This window comes from Alligator sinensis, unplaced genomic scaffold (genome assembly GCF_000455745.1).
Source record: "Alligator sinensis unplaced genomic scaffold, ASM45574v1 scaffold601_1, whole genome shotgun sequence".
Taxonomy (NCBI): domain Eukaryota; kingdom Metazoa; phylum Chordata; order Crocodylia; family Alligatoridae; genus Alligator; species Alligator sinensis.
This window is the reverse complement of record NW_005841905.1, coordinates 3976713-3988337: the sequence shown is the minus strand read 5'-3', so window position 1 is coordinate 3988337 and position 11625 is coordinate 3976713. Positions and strand designations below refer to the sequence as shown.

The following is an 11625-nucleotide window of genomic DNA, read 5'->3' as shown; positions in this document are numbered from 1 at the left end:
TTGGGGTCCCCCCCCCCCCCCCCCAGTATGTGGGAGGGAAATGCCAGTGGCACTTCTGGGTTTGCCGCCGGCCTCACCCCACATACTCTAGGTTGACCGAGGGCAGTGCAGAGTGAGCTGTGGGTGTTTTACTGTGGTGGCAAAGCTCCTGAGCCTTACCACCATAGCACAGCAGCCTGCTTTGCCCACACAGCTCCAGGTCAGCTGGGTGGCATGGGCAGCAAGAGGAAGTTAGATGGAGTCAGGAGCTGGTCTGGGGAAAGTCACTGCATGCCTGGATCTCAGCCCCTTTGGCTTCTACTTGCCACTACCTACCACTCAATGTAGCAGCAGAGGCAGTGATTTAAAAGCTGGAGGGACCAGGAGTGGGTGTTTGGAGGTGCTCTCCCTTGTTGACCCACAGCCCAGCTGAGCACCAGGGCACTAATTTAAAAGCCCCCCAAACCCTTTTCCTAGCTGCTAGCTTTTAAATCACCATCCCACTATTCAATTGTGTGGTGGGGGTGACGAGAATAAACCGGCAAGAGCCAGCAAAGCCCTCAACCTCCTCCCCAAATCAGGGACCGCCCCATTTGAGGAAGAGGTAGAGAGTGGTGGCTGCTGCTGTCCTCACCTCCCAGTCTATGGGAAGGAGGAAGCAGCTACACCCCATGCCTTCTCAAGACTGAGGTGACCCCAGGCACAGGAAGGCAGGAAGCCTTTCCCCAACTTTACTCCTTCTGGACCCCAGGTACATGTCCACACATGCAGGCACATGCATTTGCAGCAGCTCAGATAAAAGTGGCACAAACTTGAACTGGGGCTTTTTGCCTCAGTGCACATGCCTGGACGTGCATTTTGGTGTGGGGCAAATTGTGCCACTTGGGGCAAAATAACGCTGCCTGGCTCCTCCTGGATCTGCCACCAGGGGCAGCTAGAGGCAGGAGCCAGCACCTGTGCTGGCCCCAGCAGTATAAAAACCTGTCCTGGCCAGCAGCTCAGGGCTACTTGTCCTCAGGAGCTTCTGAGGCCTGGGCACTTGGTATCTGAGGACACTACTCATTGTGCCAAATGGACTGCTGAAGCAGCATCCCAAATTCACTTTTTAAAATACCCCAAAATCCATGTTCGTCCACAATTAGAACAAAAGAAAGAGAGAGAGAGGGATCGATTAGATGGGCAATGTTTTATTGCTATATTTACAATTTTAAAGCAATTTGGAAGCCTACCAGTGTCTTTATCGTCATAATACAATAAATACTAAATATCTACGTTTTGATGTTTGCTTTTGGTTTCCTTATCACATGGGGGGATGTGGGATTTGCAGAAGGGGTGGGGGGACTATGTGGAGGGGCTGCTTAGGAGGGGTGGGTCCCCTGCCTCACAGGGTGCAGCCCCCTTACGTAGCACATGCACTGCCTCACCTTCAGTGTCCCAGCACCCCCCACCCGGAGCCCTCCCACTGGCCCCCCCCAGCTCGTCTCCAGTCTCCTGCCTCAGTAGGTTGGACATGAGCAGAGAAACAAGGAGGGGGCTGGAGACAATTCAGGGATTCTTTCACTCTGCTCTAGCCTCCTGATTGCTTCCCCTGCTCAGCTCCTGCCCTCCCCTAATCACTCCCCTTCTCAGCTCCAGCCTCCCACACTGCCCACAGCTTACCAGCAGTGGCAGCAGTGATTGGGGTACTTGGGGCCTTGTGGCACAGCCCCTATGTGGGGCTCAGCCCCGGACACCTGGCACCCACGCTGCTGAATCGCTTGGGTGCAGCCTGGCTTGCCAGGGCGCCACGCACTGTCAGACAGCTCAGGGGCACTGCAGCTGTCACCTGGGGCTCGGTGCCACTCAGTATGAGCAGCCCCGAGCTGCCAGACAGCGTGTGGCCCTGCATGGTGCCCTGTGGAGCCAGGCCGCATGCATGCAATGTGGCAGCAGCGTGGGTGCGGGGCCCCCCATGGTCCCCTGCTTCCTCCTTCAGCCCCACCCCTCCCAACTCCCTACTTACCTGGCACGGAGCCCAGGTCCAGGTTCCCATTACCTGCACTGCTGCTTACCCAACACGAGCAGGCAACGTGCTTCAGCTCTGGAGCAAGGACCAGCCATAGAAGATACTCTGGCTGGCTACCAGAGCGTCTCTGTGGAGGACCCGGACTCTGGTTGCCTCAGGCCACAGTCTGGGACCATGCCCTGTCCTGCTTTTCTTCCTTGGAGTATTTTTTGATACCTGAATTTCCAGGTATCAAATTTTGAGCCTGTGCTGCAAATTTGCAGCACGGGGAACGGTTTTTGTTCTCAGCGTGCATCTTGCAGTGTCTCAAAGGAGTCTCTCTTTTGAGATGCTGCAAGAGGCACATGTGCATCTTTGTGGATGCGCCCCAGGAGGAATTACACTGGAAAAAGTGTATAGGTCTTTAGTCTCCCAACTCTCCTGCGTAGGTGCTGACTCTGTGCGTGTTCCAGGGCTAAAGCCCCACCCTGAAAAATATTAACAGGTGCTTAGCACCCAAAAGCCATGTAGGGCAAGCCAGGTTGAAGTATTGCACTGCCTCTTCTGGGCATGTGTAGGGCTTGATGCAGAAATGGGAGGGAAAAAAAGCACCTACCAGCAAAAAACGAAGTTGGCACCTATGGTCTCCTGAGACCAATTTAACCCTGACTACTGCCACTACCTACCACTCCTGGAGTGGCCATTCTGCTCTGGGGGAAAAACCCTGAACATCTGTATGCTTTTGGTGTCTACCAGGAGAATTGTGATTCTCCCAGTAGAAACTAACCATCTGTACCTTGCCTTAAATCCACACACATTTCCTTAAGCACTGTTTATCTTTCTTTTCAGTTATTGATACCTCTGGCATCTGATGAACTCTCCAAAGGTTGGACAAAATGGTGAGTAAAATGTCATTTCTTTTTTCCAAATAACATAGTTGTATTTTAAATAACTCCTTCACTCTTCCCCTTTTTAGGTATGATTTGCCAGAAGAACCTTTTTAGGTATGATTTGACAGAAGAAGGTACAAGGCCACATGTTGCACCCTAGGCATCCATGGACCCCAGGATTTCGTCCAGCAGACTTTTGCCAACCTTTATATATTTTAAAAGCATTGTTCCCACAGATGTACCAATATTATTTTTATAGCTTCATTGATTTTAGCTATTAGACACACCTCAGTAGTTTTAAAACACTTGGTCATTTTATGTAAACTTAGCCAATCTTATTGTTAAACTTTGTATTTTAATTTGCTAAACTATTTTACACGTTACTGTAATGTGCAATAGTACAGTAGAGTAACCTCTTGTGTTTAAATTGAACTTTATGGCTGTTGTACCTTTCAGAAAGTGAAAGTGGTTGTTCCATTGTTTACCTGTTTGCTTTGTATATCATCAAGATATACTGCATTGTGTAAATATATACTATTTTTTTAATAATTCTTCCATGGTGTTTTAAAGTTAGAAGAAAATTAGATCAAGGACATAAATATTTTCCTCTAAATGCATGCTAAATTCTTTAGACAAATGTTTCTTTTTTTTTTGTCCTTTTTTTTTTTTTTTTTGTCCTTGCAGCGAAATGGTTTTAAGATAAATATTTTGACGGTTTTTCTTTTTCCTTTTTTCTTTTTCTTTTTTTAAAGCCTGAAAGACATTATTAAGATTAGACAGTGCGTTTCTGGCCTAGTAAGGCTAGTAAAAAGAAAATGTAAAAAACAACATTTTAATATTTATATAGAAATATGTTATTGGAAAGTCATTCTAGAGAATATTATAAACAAAGTTGTTTAGAGCTGAGAATTCTATAAATATTGTATAAAAGAAGATTGTCCTAAATCATGATATATAAATCTGAGTTTTCATTTGATGTAGAAATGAACACTTATAAACAGTACAATATTTTATTATGGAGATTCACTTATTAATCCTTTTTGCTATTTATTCCCGTAACCCATAGTACCAGACATGTGACCTTTTGAAGCTATGACAAGGACAATGACCTCCCGTGTTAGAACCTGGTCTCATAACTAACCACTTGAAGAAGTTTCCTAACTTCATTGTCATTACATTGATTAATAAGTCATATGAAGTCATCTGTAATTCAGGCTCACCAAACAGATTACTGGTAGTTTTATTATACTAAATACAGTATAAAGAAGAATAGAAAAGGGAGAGACTGAAAAAAAAATCCTGAGTTGAAACTCTTTCTACAGTTGCCTCAAAGGTACCAAATGCCCGAGGTAACACTCTTACAGAACGCCATCTTTTAGGTAGATTCCCTGTGAAATACTGGCGTTCCAGAGAAACATTACCATAGTCTGCTGCAAGAGCAATGTAATTCATGCACCCCAGGCAGAAAGTAGCCAAATGAGAAATGCGGCCAGAATATCACCATAACCAGTGAGTTTCCTGCAGTTTATCAGTTTGTGCCACTACAACCTTAAGGTAATCACAGGGAGATTTGTTTGTATAAAATTAGTTTTCCATTTTGTAAGCTTTCTCAGACTGTTATAAAAATGTACATTATGAATACAGGAAACCAGACCAGCTCCTTCAGAGCTGCTAGCCTCATGATCTTGGGTAAATATGCAATTAGACATGAGAAGTATATTATTCAGTCAGGATCTAGAAAATCTCTCAGCCGAGAAAGAACTTTTAAGTCAGAATAATAATCTCCTGAAAAAATTAGCTTTATAATGACATTACTGACCGAACCTTAATTCTAGGTGTAGAATATACCTACATTGCTAGATATACCAAAGTGCCTACCATAGATGTATCCTGTTGTCTATCAAAATTATGAATTAACTAATTTTAGTTTGATGTCAGTCTGTTTTGTTTTCACATGGCATATCTGTTACACATGCGTGCGCGCATGTGCGCGCACACACACACACACACATACACCTGCAGACCTGTTTACAGTAGTAGCCTTTTATAGTGAAGTTGTGTTATTTTATAGAATGGGAAGTGTTGCCTGTATATAGACCGCAAGACTGGACTGTGGAGACAGGGGCTCATTACGCCCATAAGAATGTATGGTATTTCACAGTTGTCTGGGGTCACTAAGAAAGGCTTCACTCTGTATCAGGGGTTATATATAAATATGTACACACACTCATCTATACACATACAATGGTCTATATTCTGATGTATAACTTTCTTTGTGGAATAGTTATCTGTTTAAACTTTAATGGAAAGAGGGACAGAGAAAATTGCTGTAGATGTAAATGAAGGCGTAGGAAGGAAAATATGATGTAAATAAGTGAAATATAAATCAGTGACGTGTCTTCCGCTTGAGTTCAGCCCCCTGCAAGGAAAGATTTTTGGAGTATATCTAGATGACAGCAATGGATAACTCCATGACCAGTAACACCAATGGGTTCATTCCTTAGCTAAAATTAATCTCCTAGCCTTGTTCTCTGTTGTAAGTCTAAGTGTTCAAAGACAAAAAAGCTGCATAGTTTGCCTTCTATATTCCATAAGGGGAAAATGCTGTGTTTATGTAAAAGATGAGGTGGTAGCGCTGATAAATGCGCTGAGTTGATTATAGAATTTGCAAGTCAGACTCTGAGAGTGGCTCAGCACCCCTAATTAGACATGATTCTCAATGAAGCCAGGAAGAACCTGGCTTCCATGTAGGTGTCTAACCTGAAGAGGGCATGCCTTCAACATAGTTGAGCACATAAGGCTCCTATTGCCAGTAGTCCTACTGGGCACTGAGCTCTTTTGAAAATGTTACTTTGGATGAATACAGGGTCAGATTAAGAACCTGTACTCCACCCACGGTAACAGAAACAAATCTTGCAGTGTGATAGTTAGAGTAAGACATGGCTCCTTCTTAATGCTGAAGTGGGAGAGGAGGACATGAAGATGCATCAGTTTTCCCTTTGGGCCCAAAAACCTGTCTGATTAGCAAATCCAGGTTTGCATGTCAGCTAATTAGCTTCAGTGTGGTTTGTTTCTTTATCCTGTGCCTTATTTCATGAACATGTAAAAGTGTTTAAACCATTGTTTAAGAAACAAAATCAAGCCTTGCTAGTTGTATTTACTGACACTGGAACAGTTTCGAGAAGTGCTCTGCTTTGCTGACAGGAAAACCTGCATTCGGTTTGTATAATCTATGCTTAGATCATCTTGTGTCCCTTGGATTTGCGTTAAGGGGATTAATCTTTTGTTTTGAATCCTTCATCAGAGCTGCAGCAACTGGTGAGTTGAAATGAGAACAAAGGGTAATCAGTTTTGTAGCATATTGCTTTTTTTGCTCATGTAATTCTACGTTATGATGCATGTATTTATTCAATAAACAATTCATCTGGAAGTCCACGTCTTGTGTTTCCATTTTGTGCAGGTCCCTGCAATAGTTCAGTATCTTCAAAAAGTGTCTGTACATTTTCTCAAGCAATACAGCGCTTCTCTAAGGTGGGTGTGTATCTATTATCTGATTTTCATGGGAAAACAGAGAGGGCATATGATTTGCCTAAGGCCTTCCTGCTTATTACTAAACTGGGGTTAAAAGCAAAGCTTTAGGTTTTATACCCGTTATTATTCAGTGCTCTTAATTTCTGCTTTCTCCCAAAATGAGAAACTGAAGAAGAGAACTGTCAGAATTGTAATGTGTTCTATACTTCTGTTAGTCTTCACTTCCTGGAAGGATACTGTGAGGTGAGAGAGACTTTTAAGAACAGGAAAATAAAATGATAACTTGCTAAATATGTATTTTATCTGTAAAAATAAGGACCTGTTTTGAAATCCTCAAGGTCTGTTTTCACCTTAATGACCTAATTTAAGTTGTAACTGAGAATTGGATTATTCAATCTTTTTCTTTTTAAACTCTACTGAGTGTTCCTGTCTAATTATAGCATGTTCCCCATTATAGCTGGTAATGAAGAAGTCAATGTGGGACTGAGGTAGGGATTAGTGTTAAATTCTGTGAGTTAGTAGCAGTGTAATTACTATACTGCATTGGACCTGAAATCTACCTTGTCTCATAGTGACAGTATCATATGCATCCGGGGAAGAGAAAGGCAAATACGGATTAATAGCCTCCACATTAGGTCTTACCCTAAACTTTATTAGAGAATGGCATAAACTCTGAAACCTGACATAGATCGCTTCCAAATCTTTGACAATACTTTGTGTTTCATGGCTACTTAGTTTCTTTACTAATCTTTTGTAACAGGGCTTTTCAAAGGCCTTTTGGACGTTTAAGTAAATTATCAAAACCCTTTTTTTCTTTGTCCACTATTTCATTGACCGTGACATTGTAGAACAACTGTTTCCTCCTAATTTGAAATATCGGGGTTTTTTCAGGAAAACTTTCCTATACATATGTAATTCTGACATTTCAGACTCTAAGGGCGCATCTACATGTTGCCCTCCGACAACATAGTGACGAGCTACATCACCATATGGTATGCTACAGCGACATAGCAATCATGTGGGTCTACATATGATTGCTAGCTATGTCACCCTAGTGGCATGCTCCCTTGGTGTAGCACACTTCTGTGGCAGTGTAGCAGCACAACTAACTGTGCACCATGTGCATGGTGCAGTAACCACCTGTACTGTGCCGTGCAGTAGTACTCCTAAAAAGAAGTACTAAAGCACGGCATAATAGCAACATCTACATATGGCGATGTGTAGATGCGCCCTAATAGTTGGTAACCTTTATTGCCAAAAAAGAACAAATCTGGTCTAGTTATCTGCCGAATATCTATTTCAAGAAAGATTTCATGAAAATAAAGCATTTTGTTTCTGCCCTAACTCTAATATTGCATATTTTACTGCTCATGCAGATGCAGAAACAAATATTAGATGGGTGGTAATCATTGATCATTTGAGATGCAGACAATTTAAACTGCTCCTTCTAGCTGACCTAATATGTGCAGAACAAGCAGTTGTTTCTATGCATATGTTTCCTAACACATTGCTAATATGAAGTCAGATTTTGTTGTGTTACTAGAATAACGGTTCAGAAAAGGAAAAGTGGAGCAGCAAAGTTCAGTGTAAAGATTGTTGCTTGTGATATGTCACAAAAAAAAGCTGTTTTATGAAAGTTTCAGCACTCTGTCAGTATTTACTCATTAAACAATTATTTTCCAGAGAAGAATGAAAAAAATGAGTTTGCTGTTGAAGTACAGTTACGGAACAATAGTTGTTGTGTTCACGTACAGTATGAAGAAATAGTATTGCAATATTTTTTCAAATTCTAGTGCAAATGCAATGGTTATCAAATTGGTTGAAAAACTTGAGAAACTGAGGCATAATTCAGTGCTTCATTGAAAGTTTGAGGAATTGTTAAAATTCAGCACATTGTCATATTCAGCTACATCAATCAAAAAAATGTGTGCTTATCAAAGCTGTCATCTAACAGCTGGTTTAGCCGTTAGCTAACCAAATGCTTAAAAACCACTTGCATTCCATTTTACAGTAATCATGAGTGATAATTTTACAGTTTATTGTGCAGTTTCTTTCTACTGCTAGCTAACAAGTGTTTATTGATTCATGTTGGGAAGATGGTTGTAATATCTTAAGTCAAACCAATTACTTTGATAGGTAAGTTTTACTGGTCCATTTTAAAAATTGAATTAGAGTAGATTAAACAACGTCTATAATAAAAACACATTCATAAAAGATAATGTTTTATACAAAGGAAAAAAGGATTCAACAGTAATGGAGACTATAAAGTTTTACTATTTCACAGGGGTAAATGAAATTTCTCACATAAAGTGCTTCCATGTAGAAGTTTGCAGAATAATAAACTTGGTTTAGATTCCTGAAAAAATGTTGCGATCAGAATTCCACCTTTGTTCAGAAAAAACCTTTGATGGCATCATAAGCAAGCTTTTTCCACTTGTTTAGTGATGCTTAGAATAAGCTTCATGCCACGGGTGACTGGTGCCTCCCGAGTCTGGGGAGGCACCAGATTGCCGACAGGGGAGCGTCCCCCCCCGCAGCCAATCACCAAGCCAGCAGCAAAACCAAAAGTGCACTTCCTTCCAGTTTTACAGCTGGCGCTTCCAGGGGGTGCACGGCTGATCTCGGGGTGCACATGAACCTGCATGCACCCCCTACGCATTGCCCATGCTTCATGCTGTCAGAACTTGAAGCTTCATATTAAGATTGTGACCTATGATGGTCCATTGAAACAAGCCAATTTGAGTGGCATATAGCCATTAACAAAGGGAACTTGGATGTGGAATGAGACTATTACAATGCTCTTGGGTAGTCATAAGACTTAAAGACCATTTCAAGGAAGAAATTTGCATTTGTGATTGTTCTTATTCATCTTCTTCAGCAAGATATTTCACTTTCAAGTGCCTGTGTGGTGTTCACACTTCACGGTATTCTGTTTCCTAGATGAAACAGAATACCATGAGAGTGGATATCCAGAGTTTGGATATCTTTTTACTGTTCACCAGTTTTGTGATGTTCAAGATGTTTACAGGGATAGATTACACAAGATGAAGACTGTTTTGTTGGTAGGACAGATCTGACCAGACTGCTGGAAGGAAATCATGCTTTATGATGGCCGTGGAGCATGACGAGTGCATTTATGCCTGTAACAGGCCAGTCTGTCCCTTTGAAAAGGAACAGCTGGCCTTGTTCAGAAAGTCCAGCTTTGGGGCATTCTCAACACGAGGGAGCGTTCCACAAATCTCTAAAGGCACCCAGAAGAGAAATCAAGGGAGAGAAAGAAGCAAGTTGTGAACAGAACAGCTTACTGCAAGGAGGGACTGGGTTACTGCAGGCTACATGGAGAAGCCAGAGCAGAAAGGGGTTTTCTTCTAGTATCGTGGAGAGGACATGGGATTTTGTATTATTTGTTCACTTAAAGAAGAACTGCCTGAGGAACTCATTAGGGAGTGAATTCTCCTGCAAGACCAGGAGGCTAAGTGACCTGCTTACAGTGCCCAAAAGAAAGCACTCCTGTTGGTGATTGGTGATGTGCTCATTTCCTGGCTGTTACTTAAAAAAAAAATATTGAAATGATCACAGGTCTTCATGTTAATGAGCCAGTGCTTCTTCCTATCCAACCAAACCATTTGAACAAAAAAAATTTACTTTATTTACAGAAAAGTTGCATTCGTTCTATTTGGACACAATGGCTTAAATGTTCAGAAAGCCTATGGAAAAAGCTACTATGAAACTACTGTGAAAACCAAGCAGTATAACCTGGTAAAAGAGACAATGGCTTTTAAGTAATTTGGCTAATTTGCTTAAGAGGTTTCTGATCCATGTTGGTAATTTAAGAAAAAAAGTAGTCCCTGTATTTTATGGGTTTTAATAACAGTCAATAAAGAATACACTTAAAAATAGAACAAATTTACCATAAATGTTCTATGATAAACATCCACTAAAGTAATAATTGTACAGCAGAATTACCCAATCCAGGTCACCATTAGAATCAGATCAATAAATCAGTGTCTTAATAGTGTTCTACAGTTGTTTGTATGCCTGTGGTATGGCATTAACACACATTCACATTCATGCCTTAACAATTAGAGAAAAAATGATAATGAGAGCTGTCTCCAAGTTTTCAAAATACAGAGAAAAAAAACATTCCTACTTTAACTTGCATGGCCTTTTGACTTGCATCAGACTCTAAGCAATGTAAGGGATGAGGAAATGGTGTTAGTAATAATCTGTAGCACACAGTTAAGGTCTTCCAGGCACTCAGTCTGGTCATAGTAGCCTGTGTTGTCCTTGGCTCCTTGTTTTGTTTGAGCATCTTCAGAAAATAGTGATATTAGCTTCTCTGTGTTTTGCTTGTTTAAAATACCATCCTTTCTTCTGTATTCATCTTGAGCAAAACATGATTCTGGATCATTGTGAAAAGATCCTCCTTTAAACTGGCACTCGCCACTATTGATCACTGCAAACGCAAGAAATGTGAGCTTCAGACACAGAGAGGGGTAAACAAGAAGCAATTCTGAGGAAGCTTCTGCATACCATTTTTAGGAGTTGGAGAGTACCAGATGGCCCAAGTGAATGGAGGAAGGCCAGAACATATTTGTGAGAATAAGAAGAAATTGTCATTTGCCCAAACGCTGATATTTTAATGCATCCTCTTAACGTTTCTTAAAACAAATGTTGCCTCATAGCAACTGTTTCATTACTTCTTCACCAGAGTATACAAAATGCTGTACTACTCATTGCAGCATTAACTTGAGGACTGATTACCATATTTTCTTGAATACCACATGCCCCAGAATATAATATACACCTTGTTTTTGAAAAGCAGAATAAAGTTTAAAATATTTTTCAGAGTTATGGCTGTATAGAGCAGGGACAGAAACTAATCTTCAGCTGACTCAGCCTCCCTTTCCTTCTGAACTAAAGATGAAACCCTAGCTTCTGCTCCTAAAGACCGGTCTCCATTGGTGGCTCTGTAGTTTTGAAAAGAGATGAAGACTCTCCAGGGCTGTGAAATAAGGAGAGGGAGAGACCAGGAGCATCTAGCATACCCAAAATTGCCCTATGAAAAGTTAGCTTGACTAGTGGAACATCAAGACCATTAGAAAGGAGATAAGATTGTTAACACCTGTGGAGTGAAGAACAATGAGTCATTAAGTCAATTGGCTTCCTGCAGCTGCCTGAGAGGTAATGTCGTAGCTGCTGCATTTTGAAGCAGAAATCAAACTTGGTCATTCTATTGAG

General features: G+C 41.3%; 1 protein-coding gene across 1 annotated transcript in view; it reads left to right on the top strand.

Moving 5' to 3' along the window:
- Nucleotides 1-6280, top strand: part of ESYT2 (extended synaptotagmin 2) — a 93122-nt gene extending 86842 nt beyond the window's left edge. Inside the window, exons 22-23 of the mRNA XM_006018563.3 lie at nt 2813-2862; nt 2968-6280. Of these exons, the coding sequence (XP_006018625.1) occupies nt 2813-2862; nt 2968-3013 (96 nt within the window). The 3' untranslated portion in view covers nt 3014-6280. The remainder of the gene's footprint in view (nt 1-2812; nt 2863-2967) is intronic.
- Nucleotides 6281-11625: the final 5345 nt, after the last annotated feature.